General features: G+C 39.2%; 2 protein-coding genes and 1 non-coding gene across 5 annotated transcripts; all 3 read left to right on the top strand.

Moving 5' to 3' along the window:
- The first annotated feature begins 3,361 nt into the window (after positions 1-3,361).
- On the top strand, positions 3,362-5,889 carry si:ch211-119e14.1 (high mobility group nucleosome-binding domain-containing protein 5). 2 transcript variants are annotated; one of them, XM_058393967.1, is made up of 4 exons: positions 3,362-3,380; positions 3,622-3,676; positions 4,749-4,829; positions 5,013-5,889. In XM_058393967.1, exon 4 carries the CDS (start codon positions 5,015-5,017, stop codon positions 5,624-5,626), a length of 612 nt encoding a protein of 203 aa, XP_058249950.1. In that variant the 5' UTR covers positions 3,362-3,380; positions 3,622-3,676; positions 4,749-4,829; positions 5,013-5,014; the 3' UTR covers positions 5,627-5,889. The 2 variants fall into 2 exon arrangements, with proteins under 2 accessions (XP_058249950.1, XP_058249951.1); XM_058393968.1 differs by lacking the exon at positions 3,362-3,380 and having other exon boundaries at positions 3,616-3,676; positions 4,749-4,811.
- Positions 5,890-6,626: 737 nt separating this feature from the next.
- On the top strand, positions 6,627-6,698 carry trnaa-cgc (transfer RNA alanine (anticodon CGC)). The gene has a single exon. It is a non-coding gene; the product is annotated as a tRNA-Ala (tRNA).
- A 219-nt stretch (positions 6,699-6,917) lies between these two features.
- Positions 6,918-25,204, top strand: dtx4a (deltex 4, E3 ubiquitin ligase a). Of its 2 annotated transcripts, none has more exons than XM_058394956.1 (9): positions 6,918-7,330; positions 7,831-8,068; positions 10,243-11,167; positions 20,956-21,017; positions 21,114-21,275; positions 21,610-21,671; positions 21,770-22,090; positions 23,080-23,169; positions 23,291-25,204. In XM_058394956.1, the coding sequence occupies exons 2-9, from the start codon at positions 7,858-7,860 to the stop codon at positions 23,516-23,518; spliced, it is 2,061 nt and encodes a 686-aa protein (XP_058250939.1). In that variant the 5' UTR covers positions 6,918-7,330; positions 7,831-7,857; the 3' UTR covers positions 23,519-25,204. The 2 variants fall into 2 exon arrangements, with proteins under 2 accessions (XP_058250939.1, XP_058250938.1); XM_058394955.1 differs by having other exon boundaries at positions 7,679-8,068.
- Positions 25,205-26,213: the final 1,009 nt, after the last annotated feature.

The raw sequence follows: 26,213 nt of genomic DNA, 5'->3' as shown, positions 1-26,213 counted from the left end.
GATTTGAGTTGGACAAGGGCCAAATTGTGATGGCTAGACGACTGGATCAGAACATCTCCAAAACTGCAGCTCTTGTGGAGTGTTCCCGGTCTGCAGTGGTCAGAATCTATCAAAAGTGGACCAAAGAAGGAACAGTGGTAAACCAGCAACAGGGTCATGGGCAGCCAATGCTCACTGATGCATGTGGGGAGCGAAGGCTGGCCCGTGTGATCTGATCCATCAGACGAGCTACTGTTGCTCAAATTGCTGAAGAAGTTAATGCTGGTTCTGATAGAAAGGTGTCAGAATACACAGTGCATGACGGGTCAGGGCTGTTTTGGCAGCAGAAGGGGGACCAACACAATATTAGGCAAGTGGTCATAATGTTATACCTGATCGTTGTAGTACTGTAGTGCAGATGTTTTATTTTATTTTATTTATTTTTTTGCTTATTCACTTTTTGCACATAGGCAAGTAAAGTGGCCATTATTTTAGTTTTATGTAATCCTGAATCTCTGTGTTTACCAAAGGTTACTAACTTCTGTTCAGGGTACATAGATTACAATACTTGTTCAATTATTAGTTTTTGTCTCTGAATATGAAGCTCACTATCAGGGAAGAGCTGAAAAGGATGCAGTTGCAGTTCAGTGTGATTTAATGGGAACAAGCAGAGAAATCCAAAACATACGGCAGAGCCAGTTAAGAAACAGAGATGTGGGTCAGTCCATCTGCAAGAGAGTAGACTAGGCAGGCAAAGGCAAATATATAAGTAGAGAAACAGGCAATAATACAAAAAAAAAAAAAAACACAACAGCAAATACAAAGAGCGAGACTTGTAAAAGTCAGAAGCAGTAAATACACTGAATATTTACTTTGCCAACGTTTTTCTTTTTTCCCTTTTTTCTTCTTTTGTGCGTTTATTACAAACCAACTTATAGATGCATAACGCCACCTCCTGTGTTGGAGTGAGAAGAGACTTAATATTGTTTTATACGTATTTAATAAATGCCTTAATAATGTACCGTTTAATTTGTTTCAAATACTTGTCATTGTACAACTCATTGCTTTATGTAGTTTTTTACTTTTATGAACAAATTTGGGACATAATCAAACAACACTCACTGGATAGTTGCATGTTGTGGTCAGTCAGTGTATATAAGTCACTTAGGTTCAGATATAACTCTAATAAAATTTACTGAAGGATGTAACAAATGTAACAAATGAGATCAGAAATCTTAGTGTAGTGAATTACCTTTGGCTCTGCTTTTTTGGAATTAGTGTATATACACCAATCAGCCATAACATTATGACCACTGAGACGTGAAGTATATAACACTGATGATCTCCTCATCATGGCCCCTGTTAGTGGGTGGGATATATTAGGCAGCAAGTGAACATTTTGTCCTCAAAGTTGATGTGTTAGAAGCAGGAAAAATGGACAAGGATTTGAGCGAGTTTGACAAGGACCAAATTGTGATGGCTAGACGACTGGATCAGAACATCTCCAAAACTGCAGCTCTGGTGGAGTGTTCCCGGTCTGCAGTGGTCAGTATCTATCAAAAGTATCCTTTAAATCCTGTCCTTTAACTCATGTACGTATCCTTTAACGATCTGCTGCTAGTGGAGTCCATGCCTCAACGCTGTTTTGGCAGAAAAGGTGGACTATCACAATATCAGTCAGGTGGTCATAATGTTATGTCTGATCGGTGTAGTTGTTCCTGACCAAAGAGATGCACATGAACATCCCTTCAAGTAGTAATTATAAAAGGGATCTTCAGTGCTCCATTTTTGATGCATTTTGATGCACAGTGAGTCACACCCAGAGTGACTCAGAGGACCAAATGCAAAAATAATTAAAATGTTTTTTATGGTTTTTCTTGTCATCCTTCCATGTCTAAAAATTACATGGGAAAGAAACAATATTGTTAAACTGATTATTCCACACTATAATCATTCTATCACACCATGACAGCCCTAGAATAAGTAAACCACCTTCAAACCTCTTCCATGCCTACTTCTTACCTCCCAATAGGGGTTTATTTTTACCTTGTGACCAGTGGTCCAGGTTAATAATAAATATTTTTGAGTTACAGTGGCAAAGTGGTAAAAAAGACATATCATCAGGTTTTGGGACCACACCCCTTAGTCCAGCAGACAAACAAAATGTGTGCCATCACCACTATTTTATTTATTTATTATTTAAAACATTGATAGAAATATAGATCAAAGTATACTTCTACATGGATGATCTTCATTAAAGTAGATTTTAATTCCATGTTTTAGGCTTGTACATTGAGCATTAAGTAGTAGCTACTTGAATCAAGGTTAAATCAAGATATGGATTCATTTGATATTTTTAAAAGGGTTCACTCACATTCAAGTGTCTGTGAAAATAAATGTAAGGAAATAAAAGACAAAATTACTCAGTACCAAAGATACATTCCCATGCCACGTTATCCCATGCACAGGAAGAAAAGAAAAAAGGTAACTAATTTGAAAAACATATATTTTATTCTTGATGGTGTGAAATTATACACTATAGAAATGATACACTAAAGTCAACACTTTAAGCTTCAGTAGAGGAAATTTACTGTTAGTCAACAGTGTCACAGAAACTCAAGAAACCTGCAAGTCAAACTGAAATGTGTCGCCTTGCTACTTGAACAACTTTCATACCCTTCTTCCTTTTTCACAGCACAGTTCACTGTACTTCTTTTTTTTTTTGCTTTCCTGTTTCAAGTCCCTTTCAAGACAAAATATGTTATGTCACTAAACACTTGGAGTTCTATTCATGGCAATGAGGTATATTTCTGATCATTGATCTCCACTGAACCTGTCATGTTAAATCTGTAAATTAAGCTCAAGGACTCACTGGTCTGTGGCCTCATATGATTTATGTTTTAGTACTAGCGACATAGCGGTTTGTTTTCTCAAGTTCTTAAGTTGCCACCTTATTCCATTTAAACACCACATTTACATATACACTAGAGCACATATAGAAACACTACATTTACATACGAATGAACGAAACTGTTTCAACTGCCTTGCTAGACAGTGCTCATGTGAACATGCACTTGCTCTCTGAGAAACTATTTGCATGCTACATGTAATGCTCATGCATTTTTCTTTAATTTTCTGTTATCAGGTTTTGAGTGTTCAAATGCTCACAACAGGATGTGGTCTTAGCAAGTAGTAGTCAGGCATGCTATCTCTCACAAAAGTGTTCAGGGCAATCCTTCCTGTATGAAAAACACACCAAAACTGTGCTGCAGGGAAGATTTTCTTTTAGCCTCAATTTACTAACATGAAATCTTTCGCAGTAGGCATGCTATAATGTAAAGAACACGTTGACTGTGAATTTTCTTGGGCCAAAAATTGCCAACAGTTCTCCATTTCCATAGGTAATGTCCATGTGAAAGATCACTTTCATATGAACCATATTCATTTATTTGATGGTTGACAGATTTACAGACTAAGTTGTGTATTTGCTAAGCTGAGTCTAAAATAGACTTGAAAGATTTAAGTGGTGCATAAACATATTATATATCTTCACTTCATCTGTATCAATATTTTTTATTTCAGAGCCAGTTCAAAGACTTGCTTTATCTCCACCCTCTTTTTCTTCTTTTTCTTTCCGCACAGCACGCCTACACTTTCTCTTGACAGCTCATATAAGCTAAAGAACAAACAAGTAACGGTAAGTTACTGATGTGAAATTTTAACATTAGTTCTTATATAGTAAAGAATATATTAGAATAAATATAGCAGATATTTGCTATTCTTTAGTTTCCTTATTTATCTCTGTATTTTTTTTACATGCATATTTAATATCTAGTGTTACGTACAGATTAGTTTGTAACTATATCGTTTTGATAGTACATTGTGAATAACAACCTTAGAGTAATGTACATATGCTTTAATAAAGGTGCTTCAGTTGCATTGGTTTTATTATGAACATAACAGGGTTATGTAGATTTACTGTCAAATTTCTTTTCAACGTCGGTGTATTCGGACAAATGCTTCTTGACACAGTTACCATCTTCACAAACCAATGTTACTCAGACCATCACAAGCTAATGTGGCGCACCAGGACCAAATCTTTGATAACAATCTTTAATTATAATCAAAAACATAATTTATACTTATAATAGAAATAATCTGCTAAATGAAAAAGATGGCACGTTCCGAAGTTTAAAAATAATTCTATGAAAAATTCTATGAAGAAATATGTTTATATATATATATATATATATATATATATATATATATATATATATATATTTATATATAAAAGTGGATTTTTTTTATATATATGTTTATATATATATATATATATATATATATATATATATATATATATATATATATATATATATATATAAACATATATATATATATATATATATATATATATATATAAACATATATAAAAAAAATCCACTTTTGTGTAACTTCTTTAAAGTGAATGCAATACACTAGTAAACTCCTTTCATACTATGAATAACTTTAAAAAAACTAAAAAAAACAAAACCACAGGTGCTTCCTGTATGAGTGTTGCAGAAGATGTTGCTGCTCTGTAGCACTAAGCACTGAACATTTTCCTATATTTCTTCTTTGCTAAATAAAATATTTATTAGATAGATAGATAGATAGATAGATAGATAGATAGATAGATAGATAGATAGATAGATAGATAGATAGATAGATAGATAGATAGATAGATAGATAGATAGATAGATAGAGCACTTATGTTTTTTTCTTCTTCACAGATTCTACAGATGTGGTGGGATTTTTGGTTGTTCTTGGATGAAATAATTCACTTTTATTAAAAGGTACCAGACACCAGCATGGTAATTTCATTAATTTTGTTTATTTGTCGTATTTATTTGTCGTTAATAATGTTGTAAGGTCAAATTCATGTTTAAGTCGGTCACCATGTTAAACTAAGTACTCTGAAGACTTCTAAGGATTGAGTTGAGTTGAGTAGCGTTTAGTTTATTGCTTACGGTCTGCTTCCTCTTTCTTCTCCACAGTGATGATTGCAAACATGTCTACCGACAGCACTCCAACAGTTTTAATTCTCTTTTTCATCCTGATCCTCCTTGTTATTCTCCTGGTTTACCTCTACAAGCGGCTGAACCATGAAACAAAGGATCAGTATTCCATCCATCGCTTTGTGTTTAGAGAGGGAGGCCCTCGTGATCGTGTGATGCATGGTATTGCAGTGCTGGAGGCCAGGTTAACCCAGATAAGGCCTCGAGCCCAAGATGAGGAGGAAGTTTTAAGCAGTAATGAAGATGTCGCCAAAGACGAAGAAGAAGGAGAAGAAGATGCAGAGGAATGCCACAGTGGAAATGAGAAAACAGAAGGCAACGATCATCACAACGATTCATCCGATGATTATTCCAGCATTGACCTACCAGAGAGAGTAAAGCAGAATAACAGCAAGGAAGAGGAAAAAAAAGAAAAAGAACCAGAGGAAGAAAAGGCGGCAAAAAGTGAAGATCACAGTAAACCAGATGATGATGATGTTGATGATGTGAAGAATGAAGAAAGAGTTGGCTTACTTGTAGACTTGAAGACATTTTCTGGCAGTGCAATTTGGTCTGAGGAGAAAAAGGAAGAGAATAATGTAACAGCTTTGTAAAGTATAAAAAGGCTTAAGCCGAATATGAAGCTCATGAGTGGAAAACTGTAAAATTGAGGTGCGTTTTGCAATTATGGAGCGATTTACATTATATTATGCTTACAGATGTGATGTATCTTTAATATTCATAGGACAGTTAGTAGTTTCTTATTCGTAGATCATTTAATTAGCATGTTTTATGTATAGCTACATTTTTGTGTAACAGTATTTTTCAAATAAACTGAACATATACACTTTTATAAAATAAATGCCTTGATACCATTGCTTTGGAGTGTTCTTTAATGCTGTATAAAGGTTTTTAATAACCTAAAATATAGGCCTAGTATTTAGCATTGGCTAGAGTTATTTAGTCATGTTATTTTCCTGTCCTGTGCTTCAATTTGATGTGCGTCAGGGGTTTTCTGTGGGTATTACAGCTTCCTCCACCCAAAGACATGCACTGTAGGTTGACTGGTGTCTCTAAACCGATGTGTGATGGTGTACCAGATTGTACCCTGCACCCTAACCAGGGTTTCCTCTGCCTTGTCCCCCAAGGCTCCCTATTGACCCTGTGTAGGGTAAGTGGTATAGAAAATGGATGGATGGAGTAAATGAAAGATAATGTTGTTGTTTTATTTATTTTGATCTTTTTTTTTTTTTGCTTTGTTTTGCTTTTGGGTCACACAATATATGAAAACGAATAAGATAGATTTAGTGAATAAGATATGTGTATATGATACAAAATATTTATTAATGTGATTAAGCTAGGAGGGTGTGTCAAATGAAAACATCATATAAAGTGAATACTTTTTTAAAAATCCATCTGGTCAGTGCAAGAGTTTCATTTAACAAGTGCAATCTAATTTGTCAGCTAATCTAAATTTAATTCATTACATTTTAAGGTTTTCATTCATTTGACTGACCCCTGTAGGCAGTCAGAATCTAAAATCGTGTTAAACAGCTTGTTACCTCAACAGAAGCAAATCAAGTTAGGACATGACATAGGAGCTGTAACTTGTAAGGGGATGTAGCTCAGTGGTAGAGCGCATGCTTCGCATGTATGAGGTCCCGGGTTCAATCCCCGGCATCTCCACAACCTTTTCACTGAAAAAAAAATAAAACATTTTTACTTCACAGTCATACATTGCGCCGCATCGCATATTTCCTCCCGTGTATATAAATAAGCAAGCAAAATAAATAAATAAATACACTGCTTTTAAACCCATCAAGAAATAATTTCGAGACTATAAGGCGGAGTCTAATAAATCAGGAAGTGGTGCTGCTGAAGGTGATTGGTCGGTGGACAGCGGTGGGCGTGGAAAAACGCACGCAAAACATATCAGTGCTGAACATCATCGTGTTAAATGTATGTTTTTGTTTTGTTCTGTTTTTAACTGTAGTCATATTAGGACGCATCGATGGCGTTAAATCAGGATGCGATTAATCACCATGTCACCAGCATCGCTTGATCATTTTTGCGGGGATTATATCTCAGTAACTCGAGAGTAGCCTAGCTAGCTCTGCTGGAAAACTGAACACACACACGCGCGCGCGCGCACGCACATAGACACACACACACACACACATATACAGACAGAGGCGCGCGCGCGGATACACACAAGCATTTGCCAAATGGCCAGGTAAAGATGTATCCGCTAAAGGAACATGATTCACCTTGGTTTATTTGAATGAGCTCGAAGCTTAAACGCACAAGGTCTTAATCAGGTGAGTGTCGTGTCTCTCTCTCTCTCTCTATTTGCTTGCTGTGTCGTTGTTTCTCTGTAATGGTCTAGTAATGATCTAAGACGACAGCTAGCTAGCTTCACATTTCACGCAGCAGATGATCCTTGGTGATAAAACAGCGTTTTTATTCTGTCTACCCTAATCTATATGCCTCTTGTACATTATTACAGTAATAAGTCATTTAGCGTGCACAAACGGCGCACTTTCTCTAGCGGGCTCCTGAGCTAGGCTATGTTATTAGCCATTTAAATAGCGATGACAAACCTCGTTAGATAAAAATGACTGATATGGAGTGGGTTTTTTTTTTTTTTTTTTACTGTTGAACTTCAGACGTGATGCTGGAGGTACAACGCGAAGAAACGTCCATGTTGTGAGCTGCAAATACGTGAATCCCTTCGAGAGACTGCTGCAGAAAAGCAAGGGGGAATAAGGGGCGCTGTGGATGTGACGCCGATCCTGTGCTTTGCTTTCCTTCTCCGCAGGTGTGTGTGTGTGTGAGTGTGTGTGAAATGTTGCTGGCCTCGGCGGTGGTGGTGTGGGAATGGCTGAACGAGCACGGCCGCTGGAGGCCCTACAGCCCGGCTGTGTCGCATCACATCGAGGCGGTGATCCGCGGAGAGACTCGCGGCGCAGGCAGTGTAGCGCTCGGCCAGGTCGACTCCAGACTCTCGCCCTACATCATCGACCTGCACTCCATGCACCAGTTCCGCCAAGACACCGGTGAGATCCCGCAAGCACCGTTTCCAACCTGTTCACAACGTGTTTGTTGGTGTTATAAGCGTCATCACGCCGCTCTTCGTTAGGCCTGTGGTGTTTATTCAGAAGCTGCAGCCAAAAACAAACAAACAACCTAGCATAATACTAAAAAAGAGCACCAATAATCTTTTACAAATCATATTCACAACTGTCATTGCCTGATGTCATATCATGTTTGTGTGAAGGCCTGGGGAAACCCAGCAGAGGGAAATGTTTGTCTTTCACATGTACCAACCACAAAAGTTGACCTCAAAACTGAGAAATTTTCATCTAAAGGTTAAATCCCATTTTCACAGAAAGGCACAGTGACTTATTTACTTGTGGGAAGAAAATGTGAAAGATGATAGGAAATGAGTAATTACTCTGCATCCTCTTCAGCCTCTGTATCATCACCTGAGTCTCTCATGGCACTCCTTCACACACGCACGCCTCGCCTTTTGTCTTTTCACTTGCCTGAGCTGTGTCCGCTCAAACATCTGTGGGAAAAAAAAATAACAACGGATTCAATCAGTTCAGACACATTTCAAAACGTTGCTGTCGTTTATATGGTTTGCGTAAGGACTGTCTTGTCTTTTGTGACGATGTTCAGGATGAAAGGGTGGAGGATCATTGTGAAATGAATGTAGGTTAATGTTGCATGTTCCTATCTAAAAACCTGTGAGAAAATTGTGAGAAAGATAGTTGGTGAGCAAGGTTATGAATAAACTTTTAAGAATAACTTTTCCGTGTTGATTTGATAAAACAAGTCAATGCTTTCTTAAACAGAGATCGAAAAGTATATTATTGACACAAACTACAATTTGGTCAAAATCCACTATTACATAGTTCTTGGTCTTTCCCAGAATTCAGAATTCTGGGTGACGTGATATTCTGGGTGATATCCAGGCCAATACCCACTTAAAGCAATGTCATAAATGAAGCATAGCAGTTAGAAAGTTTAAGCCAGTTCTTTAACACCATACATGATACTGAAAAAGGGAACAAGAATCTTACACATGAGAAGATTTTAGTAAATGCTGACATGTTTAAAGGTTATCTTGGGTATTTTTTATGACCAGGGATTGATGGGGTTGTGGGGGATAGGGGAACTGTCTGCTCAGGGGCACCTGGGTGGAGAGGGCTCTCAGGGGGTCTTCATTGTGAAATAGTTTGAATATTCAAGACACAACATTCTCACAGATCCCCAAACATGCATTTGTAACAATCAAGGGGGTTGGTGTAAGTGTTTTGTCTGAATGTGGATATATCTGTAAGGAAAACGCAGGCTTGGAAACACTTATGAAGAAAGTTTTTGTAAATGTAAGGTGTTGAGAAGTATTTAGTTACATTTTTTTTTTAAAAAATATTAGCTTAAATGTATTCCTTGTCTTATGAGTTATCTTTCAAATAAAGTAATGAACAGAGAGATTAGACCTCATGTATGTTTGCCAGAATGAGGCAGAAAGTTGCGTCTGTAACAGGATGGACTAGGGCAAACTAAAACAAAGAGGTGGATTGTTGGCAGCTAAGAGTTTTGGGAGACTCAATCACCCTCCTCTAACTGACAAAGGCCATTGTGTGAGGCTGACTTGAGTGCTCCACATGGGGACATGGAGGGACAGAGAAGTGAAGGGCAACAGCGCATTACCCCCAAAAACCAAGAGGGAGGAGGAAAGAGACGAATAGCTGTCAAGTGAGGTCATCATTGGGGGCGGGGAGGTCAAATGAATACTCTTTCTGTTTCATTTTATAGACTGTAAAATTCTTTAGGTACTAATTTCTTCTTTTTTTGTGTGTTTTGTTTTTATATTAAAGCCATTTTTTAATTTGGTATGTCTAGAGGAGCTGCTCCTCTGTTGTGTTTCTGTTATGGCTAAACTTGTGGACCAAATATGCATTCCATACTCGTGGAATTTGTTTGGTTTTCTTTATCACTGTGGAAGCAGTCGATAGACATGACAGTCTCGTAATCCTACTGATTCATTGTGTATAGTTGAGTCTTATGACTTTTATGGTATTGAAAGCCCATCTTAATAATTTGCTTGGTCAGGCAGCATGTAATTGTAAACGAGATGTGTCCATCAACGTATGCTATAATACCCGGTGAGCCGATTTTATTAAGATTGCTGTCTGAAGGCTTTTTTTTTTTTTTCCTGCAGGTACACTGCGACCAGTGCGGCGGAGCTTCTATGACCCGCGCTCGGCTCCAGGGCAGGGCTGGGTTTGGGAGTGGGAGAATGACTCGGGCACATGGACGCCGTATGACACGGAAGTGGGAATTGCCATCCAGGCAGCAAGGGAACGGCAGCAACCGTGGCTGGACCTGACGCCGCTCGGCTTCTGCTATCTTATCGATCTGCAGGGCATGACGCAGATTAACCGACAGACACAGCGCCGGCGCCGCATCCAAAGACGCTGTGACTTGGCCTACCCTCTCGTCTCAGGCCCTCTGCCTAAACCTCATGCCTGGACATCTAATGGGAGTGCAGCACATTCAGGGATGAGTGTGTCTGGGATTGGAGGAGGAAATGGAAGTGCATACCCTAGTGGAGCCCTTCCTGCTTCAACTATCACTTCTCTCGGTCAGCCTTGCTCGTGTCAGCAGTGCATGTTGGTCCTAGGTGTCAAAACCAGCAGCATGGCACAGACTCTGGGACGGAAACCCATGCCTCTGCCCAGGCCGAGAAGCCCAAAAACTGCCCAGCGGAGCCACTTGTACTCACTCACTCTGCCACACAGGAACTCCACAACAGCCGGAGGGTTCGCACATTCACTCTCCGTGCTGGACTCGGCCACAGCAGCTCTGTCCATTTCCTCTACCCGTCCTCCTCCTCCTGCTGTTCCTCCACCCCCTCCACCTTCCTCTACTCCACATGCTACCTCACCACCAAATCAGACATCCTCCAGTGCCCTCATCTCCACAACTGCCACCTGTGCCCCAACCCCTTCAGCCAGAGTCCTGGGCCCTGTGTCCTCAGCAGCCTGTGCCGCCCCAGTGCCACCCCGTGCCAGCCTGGCAGGCCTCAGCCGTCCTGCACTGCAGAGGATCGCCATGGCACAGTCACGGGCACTTATCGCCTCTGGGTGAGTTTCCACAGTAACAGCTGCCCTATGCTCTATCCCTCTAACCCCATAACCGAATGTTACAATTTCCAAATACAGGCTGTTCATGTTCTTAATATTGTCCTCTTTTTAAATAATGTTGAGATTTTCTAAAACGCAAGATTATTGACTGTATGGACACAAGATTTGGTGTCTAACAGACCTACTTTAACTAAACCATTAATGATATCAAGCTGATGTTCACTAGAGTACATTCTAATTGGTCATTAGACTGTGAATGAAGAAGACAAAGTTGACAGGTGATATAAAGGAAAGCGTCTTGATTCTTAGGTTGCTTGGTGTAATAACGGAGCTAAATTGTATGCAGTAGCCCACATCTGCTCTTATATACATTACTTACATGCTAGAGAAACATGATAACAGTTTCATTTACAGTTTTGTTAACATAGCTTCTTTTATGCAATCTTAAGTCCCAGCTTTGACAGTTTTTTTATGCAAATTTCTCTAAATTTGAATAAATTAATGTATACTCATGATCCATGTAGTAGCCAATCCACTAACGTGATGTGAGAGTGGAATGGTTGCATATGCACAGTAAAAGTGGCCATACATTATAAACAACATGGGCTGAGGTATTTTGGCTATGATTGCTGTGGTCCAAACACGCTTGATTCTATTAAACCCCCGGGGCATCTGCGTTCAGCTTGTTTATCACAGTGATCTGACTAAACTACCAGTGTGAAAGCCCCCTGAGATAAAATGAGTGTCTCGGTCTCCTCAGAAACACAGTATTAATCTCAGTGGCAGTGTGGTGACCTAGTTCCTTACATGCATTACATTAGGAGCACCTGTGCACCCATACAGTTACAAATGATCCAATCGGCCAATCATGTGGCAGCACTTGAAATGCATAAAACCATGTAGATACAGGGCAAGAGCTTCAGGTAATGTTTACATCAAATATCAGTATAGGCCAACAAAAGCGGTCTCACAGCTTGTGAGGTTTACATATTACTGAAACTGTAGTTCTCGCAGGATTTTCACACAGCCTCTAGAGCTTATTAGAATGGTGTGAAAACCAAAAAAATATTCATTGAGGGCCACTTCTACAAGAAGTTGTTGATGAGAGAGTTCAAAAGTGGGCAAAGCAGAAAGGAGGAGACTAATTCAAGCTGACGGGAAGTGTGCGGTATCTCAAATAACCATGTTTTAAGCTACGCTAAGCAAAACATTGTCTCAGAACGCAGAACACATCACATACGGTCGTGACTGAGCTGCGAAGTCAGAAGACCACATTGGGTTCCATTTCATATTAGCTGAAAGTAGGAATTTGAAGCTACAGCTCTTCTTGGGTGACCATGTGCCCACTGTAGCCTCAGTTTCCTGTTTTTGGCAGTGTAACCCAATGTGGTCTTCTCCAACATAGCCCATCTGCCTCAAGGTTCAGATGCTTTCAGAGATTCTTTTCTGCTCACCTCAGCTGTAAAGAATGATTGTTTGAGATTCTTTTTTAAGCAATCGCGCTGCTGCTACAGGATCGGGTGATTGGATAATTGGATAACATTTGATAAGCAGGTGTACAGGGGTTCCTATTAAAGTGGTCAGTGGTTGTAGAATGACATTTGCTAGCCAGACACTGAAAAGGAAATGGTTTTTGTGTGGTTGTCGTATTGTAACATTGTCAATTAAGTTTGCACTTCAGCTTCTTTTCACTGAATATTGAAGTATTGGCACCCTGCCTGTGTTTGGGTGCGAGCACTGCCATTAAGACAGACTGGGTCTGATGCTCAATCATATACCCAGCAGCCTCAGGCACATTTATGACTCATTTTCATGCCTTGTGTCATTTAAAATCTTCTTTTCTGTTTGTTTGTTGTTTTTTTTCCCCCTTGTATAATCTTCAGAAAACTACTTTCACGGGTAGTCTTATGTGCAAGGAAACCAAAAACCACAGTTACTGTGTAATGGAAAAGAGTCTAAATATATCTGTTTTGGAAGGTTACGGTGTTCTGTGTAATTTGGTGCATATGATTTAACACTAACGTCTTTAACTATTCAGATTTAAGTGTATTCAGTATTGGGGTCATGATGGCATTGACACAGATCCCTCAATAAACACTGATATTACTGTAGAATGGCAGATCTTTAAATCCTGAAAATTTGATCATTTTGAACTTAGTAGATCATTTGTCAAATTAGATCACTAGTGTAAAATATTCGAAAATATATAGTCTGAATTTCGGGAGGACGAGCAAGCTCTGATTTTTTACGTTTAAATTAAAAAACAAATTGTATAAAAATAAATTTACTGCATTGTTTTTGCAATACTAATTGTCTTTGGTAAGTTTAGTGGATTCAACTAGTGCATGAAAATGAAAACAACTGATTGGGCTTTGATGGCTGTGATTGTGCTTTTTGTCTGGTGTGTGTGTGTGTGCGCGCGTGTGTGTGTGTAAGGTGGGGGGGTGGATGCACAATGTATGCAGTCTTTTCCTGCCTGGTGGTTAAAGCTGTTGCTGCATGGCCTTAAACTTGTCTGAGAGCGAGGAGGGTTTTTCTCACTTTTCTTTGATGGTTGTTGGTTGTCGCTTCTACAAGACATACCCAGAAAAACATCAAAACCACAATCAAAAGATACATGGGAAAGTGAAAACTCAAGCACAATTAACAGCCCTTGTCTGATTAAATATTGATGGCGAAGCACAGCCCACTTGGTTGAGAAGGTTCGAGATTAGGTCCTATAGTGAACTGCCGTGGTTAATAACATATTACTGTTCATTTTCATATTAATAGATTCATAATAAATTGGCATTGAAGTAAAGAAAAAATCCAATGCAGATGTCGTGTACTTTGTTGCGGTATCCTGGGAGGAAAAGGTATTAGACCCGTGTTACTTAATGTAGCAAACGAGCACATTTATATCTATATGGTAAAGGTTTTTCTTGTATAGTGTAATTACAGCAAAATATGAAGGTTTAGTGATGTGGACCAACGATTGGTTGTTTAAACCTTCTAAACCAATAAAAAGATTTAAAACAAAAACAAAATATTTTACTGTTGAAATTGTAATGTCACTGGACAGAGGTGAAGAGATGTAAAATTCCTTTACAATCCTAAAATGCAACATCTCATCCCCCAAGGACACATTTTAGTCTTTCTGTGAAAGAGAAACTTAGTTTCGGCATTCAACTACAACTTTTTCTCTCCAGTGTCCTTGCTAACCCTGTCTGTTTCGCACGGAGAATAGGAAGTGAAGGAAATTAAGGAGAGCATTTTAGTCTGGATTTGGGAGTCTTCCATCAATGTCAACAGGTCACTCCTGTTCATTAGGTTCCCCACTTGTCTCGCTCTGCTGTGCTTCACTCCTTCCCCAGTTCCCAGGCTCTGTTCATTCTTCAGGGCCCCCGCAGCCCCATTGTGTAAGTGTGTGAGAGTATGCATGTGTGCGCACAGAGCGTATCCACAGCAACCTTTTGTCGGCGGGCGGCAGCTTGGTTTGTATTTGCAACACAATGCAGCTGTGTGTGTGTGTGTGTGTGTGTGTGTGTGTGTGTGTGTGTGTGTGTGTGTGTGTGTGTGTGTGTGTGTGTGTGTGTATATATGTGTTTTGGGGGGACGTCTATCTCGAAGGTGGTGCTGCTGGAGGAGTTGTGTTTGTTTGGCAAGTGTTTGGTGTGTGTTTGTGTGTGTGTGTCACAGACACAGACGCTGTCCTTTAAATACAAAAGCCTGTCTCAGACACTGGAACGCTTCAGGCTGGAGCCGAGAAGAAATGGGAACGAAGCATAGACGAGCCAACAGACAAGCGCACACTGACTGTGGCATACTGATCAGTCTCACTGAGAGGAAAGTTTACCATCAGGAAATGTCACTTTCAGTTTGACCTGTATAATCTCTCTCACACTCTCACAACTACATTTTCCACATAGTGGGAACTTCTCAACACATCCGCAGAGGACACAAACAAACTTGATGTGAAACTTTGTGATGTGTTTAGGAAAATAAAATCCTTTTTTTTGGCTTTTGGCTTTTTTCCCCCCATTATTTTAATTTGATTTGATATGCTGAGTGAGGTAGGTGGGTGAGTGATGTAGGAGAGAGTGAGTGAGCTAGGTGGGTGGGTGGGTGAGTGAGTGAGGTAGGTAGGTGGGTGGGTGGGTGAGTGATGTAGGAGAGTGAGTGAGTGAGGTGGGTGAGTGAGGTAGGTAGGTGGGTGAGACTGACTGGATTTTATAGTAATTTATTTAAAGATATCAGAGAGCTATAGAGCTGTGCTTAAACTATTGCTACAGCAATAAATGATTAGTTAATCCAACCGGAAAGGTTCCTTAAAATCCAATGGTCACTTTCATGATGGCTTGCTACTTGCTTTAGCTTCTTTTCTGTTTCTAGGCACAGCAAAGAAAACAACACGGATGCTAGTTAACACATTTTGTCATATTCGAAGAAGAGCAGTGATGTTGTGAATATTTAATTAAAGACAAAAAATTAAAAAAATTTCCCCACCTTTTCCCATTAGCATTTTTAACACTCCACCACCCTCCATTTTAATGTCATGTGGGGGGTCTTGTCACTGTCTGTTGAGATTTCTCAGCATAATTCACAAAAAAAAAAAGAAGAAATTACAACAACAACTCTAGGTTATATTTAATACTATCACTTCTGCTTTATTTTTCTCTTCCTGTATCTTGTCATATCCAGCTGGCTCATTGGGAATCTAAATCTACAGCTAGATTTCTGAAAAGCTGCTTTGTGACATTTGTATGTCCTGAAACCCAAACACATCTCATTTTGATTTATATCATTGTACACGTTTAGCAGTGTAATGTACGGGATACGGCACTCTTGCATTAAATAGTTTAACACCTTCATTGGTTTAACATAGAAAACACAAATTAGTGTTATTCTCTTCAGTATTATACAGTTATAGATGTAGGTTTAGGTCCCTAATGAGCACGCTAAATCTGATATTTAACACTGCTCAAGATTTTTGTTTTACTGTAAATCAGGTATTTCTGACATCTTGAAGGTGGAAAATTAAAAACCTATCCTAGTCTCATATCCTCTTTGGCATTGCTTCACACTTAGTAAAAAGTGTTTTTAGTATGTTAATCATAGAGACATTCAGAAGTTGGACATAAAGTGAGTAGTCAAGATATGGACTTTTTTTTACTGTTTTTGACAGTTATACAGTCAGTGGTTCACAAACACATTTCTCTTTGTTTTCTGGGTAGAGATGTGCATTTAGAAAGGAGTCTCCAGTGTCTTGACTTGTAGTGACTTGCAGCTTTCCATCCATCCATCCATTGATCCATCTAGTTTCTGTACTGCTTATCCTGCTCAGGCTCGCACCCTAAATGTGGTGCCAACCCACTTCAAGTACAATCGCGCACACACTCGCACACCCATTCACACATTACCGACAAGTTAGAGGTGTCGGTCTACAATACAAACAAGTTTTTGGACTGGGGGAGGAAACCAGAGTCCCCGAAAGAAATCCCTGAAGCATGGGAAGAACATGGAAACTTCGAGCGTGCAGGGTAGAGGCAGGAATTGAAACCTTCAGACCCAGAAGTGTGAGTCATGCATGCTAACCACTAAGCCACCATGGACAGAAACATTTTTTTTAAAGGCTGGTGAGAAAATGCCTGTTATTGCTGTTCAAACATGAATGACGACAGGAGCTTGCTTCAATGGACATTCCACAACATTGCATTTGACTATAAACAGATTCTTCAATAAATGATAATTCTTAGAACTGATTAGAAAAGGAGACGGCGACGCGATGCTGCCACTAGGCTGCGCATTTACAGACTCGAAGTGGAAGTGTGGCTACTTGATGAACACCAAAGAGCATAATGTTTAGTGGCTTAATAACTTCATTTGTTCAGTAACTGAATGATTTTAATACGGTCGTACTCTCTGTAACAGGTTAGTTGTGCAGTGGTATAAGTCTAAAGTTAGGAGATACGTTTATGTCTTAACGGCTGTATCTAAAGTAGGGCGATGTGATGCAATACAAAGTTACCACTTAGTCATCACTTGATTATGCTGTGATCCACCAATACAATTCAGTGCAGGTCCAGGTACCTTGGGATTCACTTAAGATAAATTTTAGACCCACTGATGTAGCCAAGGTTTGACTCTAAGGAACAACAATTTCTGATGAATTTTTAACTCTCTTTGTATTTTGTGTCTGAGAAATTGTGCTACATTAGTTACCTGTACTTGTGTGTGGTATAGCGAGCACTGAAAGAAACTGAGATTGTTAGATTTTGAATCTGTTCAGTCTTCAGCTGCAGGCTTTGCTTATCATAACTACGTGCTACATTTGAAGGTCTATAGCAAGATTTCTTGTCTGGCTTCTGAATCTTCATGACAAAATGTTGCAATGTTTGTATATAGCAGTGCTTTTGTCTAGATGTCCTGATAAGGTTTTGTTGCATCTCTCTCTCTCTCTCTCTCTCTCTCTCTCTCTCTCATACACTAGGCACTTATACTATGCACTATGTCTTTATCATCTAGTGCACAAACCTTAGCAGGAAACACCAGCAGTATTTTACTCCCCGGAAATATAAGCCGCTTTCCAGTTGAGGACAAATGACAAGTTGCGACACTGCTAGCTTTACATCATATCCAAATTAAAAGGAATTAGGTGTCAAAATAAAAGGTATTAAGGTATTAAAATAAATCTAGAAAATGCATTCCTATTCATTTTTCAAATGTTGGTTAATTTTTATATAAATAAAATATTTGAAAGATGTCGTGTCGACCATCTTGAAAATTTCTCGGTATAAGAGCATCATCTAGGTATGGGGATTTTCAGTGTAAATTACAACAGTTTGGGAACCCCCCCCCCCCCCACTCACTCTCTATCTCTTTCTCTCTCAGACCATATCAGAGACTGATTTTCTGATTCAAACATTTATTTATTTTTTTTATCTTTATACCTATAAACTGAAGTTGTTGGCATGCTGGTCTTAAAACCTATGAAGAGTAGTTATCTGTAGCATGAAACACAGTATTATTTTTAAATTGACGCAGATATAAGGCATGGGCTCTGAAATAAGCAAGGATGAAAAATCAGCAGTATGTTAATGAATCATAAGATCATAAGTGAAAAATTTATTCATTCTTATTGATTAGTCCATCTAAATCCAAACTATGTTAGAATACATAAAACATGTTGATTGAGTATACCGTGTGTGTACGTGCGTGCGTGTGTGTGTGCACGCTCTGCTCAGTCAGATACCTCGGCTGACATTTCTGACAGATTTAGTCTCATGACTGTTCATCAGCCTTGTGTGAATTTTGACCTTTGTGGATTTACACATGAATCAGAACCTGCCAGTCAGTCATGCGTTATCATGGATAAGGCTCATGTTTAGGACAAGGCAATGTTGAATGTTTAACGAGAAAACATGGTTCTGAGAATTGTCACGTCACTCGGGCTTGAGTGAATCATTTTGTTTTCAATGCGCTCTGCATGTCCACCTGTCCTCTAAGTGGCATTTCAAAAGGTGTCAGAAAGTAAACAGGATTATGGGCTGTCACGAGTCTCGTGAGCAACTGACTGTGATTTGGGATTGTCATCAGTTCAGCAAGCTCCTGATGCTCATATCCCTTCTGCTTCTTCCACCTGCTGTGTTTTTCTCTCTCTTCTTTGTCGTGTGGCAGCGAGATGTGCTGTATGCGTTCGGGTAGCGCTAGGTGATTCTGTGCTTATGCCTGCTCGCCATATGGGTTTTGTGTTAATACGGCTGAGATTAGCTAGCAGAAAACGTGACTGAGGGTTTACTGTTTGTCTCTTGCTCCGCTCCTTTTACCCCTCGTTTTTGCACCCTCTGTAATTTCTTTTAAAAACGCCACACCTCGGTCACAACCACCATGTTCACACGCACCGAGCAGGTTCTCAAGGCTTCATTTAGGTTTTACACAATATTGCATGTTATGACACCCACACCCACAGTGTAGTGTGTGTGTATATATAATGCATTGTGGTATATAGAGTCTTGTTTTTCTTTAATTTGTGACTTGCACCCATTTCTTCTCTTTCAGCAAGGATTATAGAAGATTCACGGCTGTTAAATATTTATATCCTAGTATTATTTCTTAGGGAACTAATAATATGTGCTGATATTATTTGTTAAATTTTATTAAATTAAATTAAAATTAAATATTTTAGTCATGTTAAACAAATCAAAATATTTTATATTTATAATCTTTGAAAGTGTTGTATGCATTTTTGGCAATTTTCATGAAATGGTCATTTTAATTTTTAAATAAAAAAAAATTAAAGGATTTTTTTTATTTAAAATTTAAAAGTAAAAAAGATTGGCTCAAAATGGATTGGTACAGTATTGTATGTGAATGAATAGGTCCATGTAAAAAGCTCCATCCTGGTATCTGGGTCTTACATCAGGATAGCCTGTTGTAGTTATGAAATAATATCTGCCATTCTATACATGTCTGTTACTTGGCATGCATATTTGTAAATGTAATATAATTTGGGAAACAAATGGAAACAGCACTAGTGGGATCACCCTGTTCATCTTCTGTAACCGCTTTATACTGCTCAGGGATGCTGTGGATTCCGAGAAAACTGGGCATGAGGCAGGGATACACAGCAAGACGTGATACATACATACTCATTTACAGCTAGGAGTCATTTAATTAAGCTGGCATGTTTTTTGGGAGGATGGTGGAACTCTGAGACTCAGGTTTTTGCTGTTTTCTAAGATACTTTAGATGATTTATTATTATTGTTATTATTATTATTATTATTGTGTGTCTTTGTATGTGTTTGCAGTCCTATGGCTTGCTTTCAGTAATAATCGAGATGTCCATCCCTAAAAACAATTTTTTTTTTATTATCGTTAACCCGAGCCACTGTAGGACAGCAGACTTGTGTATATATATATGTGTGTGTGTGTGGCTGTGATGGAACCTTATGGCGGAGTGTTAACGTGTGACGTTGAGAGGTAATCCCGAGCTCTGTGACGTGACCCACTCTCCCAGCTGCTGGTCAACAGATGGAAACAGGTGGATTAGCTCTATAAGAGGCGATTCTGCAGGCAGATGAGACACTCGCTACTCCAGTGAGAGAAGGAGCTGGGTTTTTGTAATGCTGACTTGTTTTGTACTGTAGGGTGTTTTTTTAAAAAAACTGCAAGCACAGCCTTGTTTAAAGTGCTTACTAAAGAGGTGTGAAAAGAGCTGAGGAGAACACAAGAAAAGGGTGGATTTTTGTTTTCTGGATTTTTTTTTTCTCCACTTTTCTCCACTTTTCTCCCCAGTCAAAACATGACTGTGATCAAGGTGAACTCGTAAGTATATGATGAAACGTTACTCTCTTTGTGTCGTCATTGTCCTTGATAGCTATGCTTGCGACGTTTTTTAATAATAATAATGCTTTAAAATCAAGTTTTTGTGTTTGGTTTTTTTTTTTTTCTTCAGTCTGCTTTTAAAGTATGCTTCATTAGAAAAAAAAGTACAATTTTATCTATTATTCAGTGTGGATAAATGAGTTTATTGTTGCTTGTTCAGTTCTCTACTTGATCTGCAATTTCACCAAAAAAATAAACCATAAAAAAAAATGCAATTGATGCGAATAGAAGTATTTATATTGATGTTAGCATCAAATCCGACAGCGTGACCTGGTTTATATTTGGTAGCGTAACTGACTTAATCAGGTCAGGACAGAGGGGTTATGAGTAACGATGTCAATATCTGATAAGTCTGTTTTTGCCATTGTTATTTATGAAGGATGAGGTAAAACTCTTATCTGTGTTATGTTTGGTATGTTTCAGAGTCCCAACAGTACCAGTCAAGAACCTAAATGGGTCCAGTCCTGTTCACCCAGCATTGGCTGGTGAGTAAAACAAACTACTAATCAAATGAAGGTTCTGTTGACTGTCACTAAGGAGAGAGTGTAAATATGAACTTTTTTATCGTTCTTCTTTGGCAGGGATTACCGGTATCTTGATGAGTGCTGCAGGACTTCCTGTCTGCTTGACCCGGCCACCCAAATTGGTGCTTCACCCCCCACCTGTGAGCAAGAGTGACATCAAGCCTGTGCCTGGTCTCGGCCACTGCTGCCGCAAAACCACCAAGAAACAAGCACGCAAAGGCCAGAATACACATCGGAAGCACTTAAATATTAAAAGAGCTGATAGATATTTCACCAAGTGTTAAACCACCATACTGTTATCACAGCCTCAGCACATAAAATAAACTGGAAATTTTATAGTTTTAGAACTCTTGACTAAGAATAAAGAGTAAAATGCTCACTATGCTCAGTTTCCAAAGACTGCATTCCCTTGATTTATGATTTAAAAGGTGTATTGTAAAATCTTAATGTATATTGATGACCATTTGATGATGACTTTACAATTTGTTTTATGTATACACAAAAATACTTGACCGTTACTTTAACATTTACATATTTTCGTTCACACTAACAGGCAGAACTCCAGAGGAAGTCGTGAGAAGATACCTGCAGAAGGTCCGCAATCCTCCAGAGGAGGTACGTTTCTGATTCTTTTATCTCATGACCTTAGTCCATGTTGTTCTTGACATAGATATCAGTATTACTGACTGCATTCATTTCCTGGTCTTTCTCAGGACTGCACTATTTGTATGGAGGCTCTGGCAGGCCCCTCAGGCTACAAAGGCCCTGGTGTGGGTGGCATTTCCCGGGCAGAGTCGGTCGGCCGTCTGTCTCAGTGTGGGCACCAGTACCACCTGCAGTGCCTAGTGGCCATGTACAACAATGGCAACAAAGACGGCAGCCTGCAGTGCCCCACCTGCAAGACCATCTATGGAGTGAAGACTGGCAACCAACCACCAGGCAAGATGGAGTATCACGTTATCCCCCACTCGCTGCCCGGGCACCCCGACTGCAAAACCATCCGGATTATCTACAACATACCCCCCGGCATTCAGGTACTTATTTGGCTTTCTCTAAAGCAATAAAAAGTGATAAATGGTGGCTGGGTTATGCTGTGTGAGTCTTTTCCGCCATTGTTTGAGTCCACTTGTCACCTCAGAGTAAAGAGTCACAGCAAATCATTGCAGATATTTGGACTGATCATCTTTATCCTGTAAGGAAGCAGTTCTGTGCTGATTGGAGTGGTCTCTTACTGCTTGAGTACTTACTGAATAATTTGATGAGGATAAAAATGTTGGGAATCATATGCTCTAACCTTCACAGTTATAAGATCCCAATCTTATTGAACAGCTATTGGAGATTTTTAAGCAACATGTTAATCAACAGCTCCAGAGATTTGTAGAATCTAGCCTGTTATGATGTTTGGACTGTAACGCTTCTGATACTGCCAGAAAACGGTTTTATTATGAATTTACATGGAATATTTCAGAATGTGTCACCTAAATGTATTTTAGGCTTATGTCAATTTCAAGGATCTATATAACAATTTAAATTATATGGATTGAAATGCTGACCTAGTGTTTGCCATGTAAATAGCCCTGATGCTAACATGGCGTTAAAAACCTAAAACAAACTATTGGTCAACTTGCAAAGAAACTGTAGGGTTTTTTTTTTTGTTGTTAAACCTTTAAGTGCTCAGCTATGTATTAAAGCCAAGGCCTGATAATGTCTTATATAGAAATCTGATAAATTTCTTCAATGAGAAGTTTCTCTAGGATTTTGCAATCATAGAAATAAACTCGGAGGATTTTGCAAATTTTCTAAATTTCTGCAGGTTGGCCAAAGCTGTGTCATGTGACACACACACACACACACCCTCTATGATTCGCATGTGTAAAAATATTACTTGTGTGTGTTCACTGGTCGAAAAATCAAGCATTTTTCAGATAGTTTTTGTATCCTGTAATCACTTGCAATGCTACTGTGAAACTGTGTCTATAAAATCGCATACGTTGAGTCTGAACTTTCCTTGTTTTTTCTACAGGGCCCTGAGCATCCAAACCCTGGCAAACCATTCACAGCACGTGGCTTTCCCAGACACTGCTACCTCCCCGACAGTGAGAAAGGCCGTCTAGTAAGTGTGCACAAACATCCATTAAACCAGTAACAACCTCCTTATTTCTGTTCAGTCTAAACAAACAGCTGTATCAGTTGTATCATGCATTGAAAATTTCTTTTCAAATCCAATATTTCAGGTGTTGAAGCTGTTACTGGTGGCATGGGACCGCAGGCTCATCTTCTCTGTCGGAACCTCCAGCACGACTGGAGAGACCGACACGGTCATTTGGAACGAAGTCCATCACAAGACTGAGTTCGGCTCGAACTTGACGGGTCACGGCTACCCCGACTCAGGCCACTTGGACAACGTCCTGGAGGAACTGAGGGCACAAGGTATCACTGAGGAAGACTGTCTGAGGGACTGAGAGAATGAACGAGATAAGACCTTGTGCCAAGTTGCGATCCAGAGATCAAAATTTCAGAAGCAGCTGGAACTTGACTTTTTGCTGAAATTTAGAATCCAGTGTTAAAGAAAATGAAGGGAGCCAAGTCACAAACTCGCTCTGTTCTGTGATATTGTCCCTCCTGATGACGAAGAAAGCTTTGGAACCAGATTGTGGCCCACTTCTGCTTCAGAGCTTGTATAACAGACTTGAGGGAAAATGAATACAAAACTAATTTACTATTGCTGGTGTCTGTTCAACAATTTCTCGTATTGTAGTTCTGTGAAGGGTACTCCACACCGAGGTACTTCTGTGCATGTAAGTATAACATTTGGTAGAATAAGTCCTTTTTTTGTACGGCGGAGGCCCTCACTTTTTTTGCTACGAAGCTCCAGGGGCAGTTTCAGATGGAATGTGAATGTTTACTGCCCTCTAGTGGCACTTGATTATACATTCCATCCATAATCATGGTACAGTCACTTGTTTTTTTTTGTTTTTGTTTTTTTCATGGGTTTTCGTTTTTACTTTTAATTACACTACATTAATTCATTACTTTTATACTCATTTGAATTCTGTTGTACCTTATTTTATGTTATAGATATATAGTTCATAAATTAGAAGCCAATGATTTAGTCTGATTTTGGATAATGAAGCTATTAAGTCTGTCAGAAGGGCTGCTAAACCTGTCCTTGGACATTAAACTCAACCCACTTCAAGTATTAATCAGTATTAAAGCCAGCGAACAGTGCGGAAATTGTGGACGATGGCAAACGCACAAAACCTGGCCGGTTTCCTCCAAACCCTTTAATTCCCACAGCCACATGGAAAGCATGAGTTTATGAAAATGAAGTTTTACTGTGATTAGACATGCAACCGGAGATTAAATGTGCAACATCTGGACCAGCTCTAAATTTAAACACGTTTCGCATAAACGTGATCTACGACATGTCAGACTTATGTAGAGGTCTGACATAATGTCATGTAACTCAAGACACCATATTGGTCATTGGGGAGCGGTGTTAACTACCGGCCTGGAGAACGTTTGCTTGCTTTGGAACATCTGGTCCTACTTTGTGGGTAGATTTGTGCTGTGGTCTCCAGTTACTTTTCTAGTCAGTCATTGGTAGGTCCACGATGGACACGTTTACAAAAAAAAAAAAAAAAAAAAAAGGTATTGTTGTCAAGACATTTGAGCATGTGTGTACATGCAAATATAAGCTTACATTTATAGTTGAAGTATTATTGTGTGCTGTATGTGTTTTATGTACACGTTCTGACCATCTTTTTGCATCACGTGTTGCAGCCACTCAGTAAGGCAAGCACTTCTAACTCTTTCTTTTTTTTATTTTTGTTTTATTATTATTATTATTATTTTAATTTGTTATACATTTTTAATTTTTAGTAATGTCTTATAAGCTGTATAATTTTTTTTTTGTACTGTGAAGATTTACTCACTGATTGCACTTGTATTTTTCATGATAGTTGCTCTGGATACTGCAGTAAAAAAAATGTCAGCCAAGAGGAAGCTGCAAAGAAACAGTGTATGGAGCTAGAACTGATGTTGCTGTATAATATAAACCTGTACAGAATAACGTGCATATTAAATAGCTGCTGGAATACTGAATGATTATTAAAAAGAAGATGTGTGTAGGGTTGGTTCATCTCAAATGCTTTGTGTTATTTTTGTTCACTTCAAACCACATAAATTCAATTATGCACAGACAGTATGGTTGAGGAGTTTCCTGTGTCTTAAACCAATATCTCACAATCACGCCCGTGTGACTGACTAGTTACAAGCCTAACTCGGTTTTATTACTTTAAGCTTGGAGGACAGGACAACAAGTGTTGGTCTGAACTGCACAATTAAAAGAAGAATCCACAATGAATGACTTTTCTTGTATTGCTTAGCCTACACAGGGTCATGGGCAGCCTGGAGTCTGTCCCAGGAGTCTCTGGGAACAAGACAAGGGGACACTCTGGACAGGGTGCCAACCTATCACAGGGCACAGTCACACACATACACTTTAGAGATGCCAATCAGCCTTTAATGTATGCTCTTGTATTAGGGGAAAGGAAACTGGCCTCTGATGCACAGGGAGAACGGGCAAACTCCGCCATGGCCCCCTGCCCACCATTAAATGGCTTCCAAATTAATATTTGTAATAAGTTGGCTTATTTGGTATAACAGTTTTTCATCATTTGTATATTTTCCTATTTTTAATGGGTTATTATTATTATTAATGGGATCCTTAATTACCCACAATGCTGTTCAACTTCCCGTGGATAGTGGTGCCAGTTGAAATTAGTGCTCTCTTCATCACTGCCTAAAGAGACCGATGCAGCAGTGCTTTTGTCCTTTAGTCTGACCTCCTTTTCTGTACACTCTGCTCAAACAGAAGTTTCAAAAGATTCAACTTTTATGCTAATGCCACTGCCGTTGCCTTTGTCATCTTATAGCTAGCTATGCCTGCTGTAATTTAGCATGACTGCATTGCATTCTGCGACTTTAAGTCCAACATCCCTCTGTCGGATTTGTTATTATGACACCATTGAATATCGCTGGCAAATGGCAAGTGAAGAAAATAAGCTTCTCCTCTTTTGTTTTTAGGAACTGAAAGAGAAACCTGAGCACTATTCATTATATTTGAAATAACCCACTGTGATGTCAGCATGGCAG

Source organism: Hemibagrus wyckioides, linkage group LG07 (genome assembly GCF_019097595.1).
Source record: "Hemibagrus wyckioides isolate EC202008001 linkage group LG07, SWU_Hwy_1.0, whole genome shotgun sequence".
Taxonomy (NCBI): domain Eukaryota; kingdom Metazoa; phylum Chordata; class Actinopteri; order Siluriformes; family Bagridae; genus Hemibagrus; species Hemibagrus wyckioides.
This window is presented reverse-complemented; position numbering and strand designations above follow the sequence as displayed.

Excerpts from the sequence above, each read along its gene's own strand:
- si:ch211-119e14.1 (XM_058393967.1), top strand. The coding sequence starts at position 5,015 with ATGATTGCAAACATGTCTACCGACAGCACTCCAACAGTTTTAATTCTC.
- dtx4a (XM_058394956.1), top strand. The coding sequence starts at position 7,858 with ATGTTGCTGGCCTCGGCGGTGGTGGTGTGGGAATGGCTGAACGAGCAC. Across the intron at positions 21,276-21,609 it reads CAAGAAACAAGCACGCAAAG|GCAGAACTCCAGAGGAAGTC; the intron begins GCCAGAATACAC and ends TCACACTAACAG. Across the intron at positions 21,672-21,769 it reads TCCGCAATCCTCCAGAGGAG|GACTGCACTATTTGTATGGA; the intron begins GTACGTTTCTGA and ends GGTCTTTCTCAG.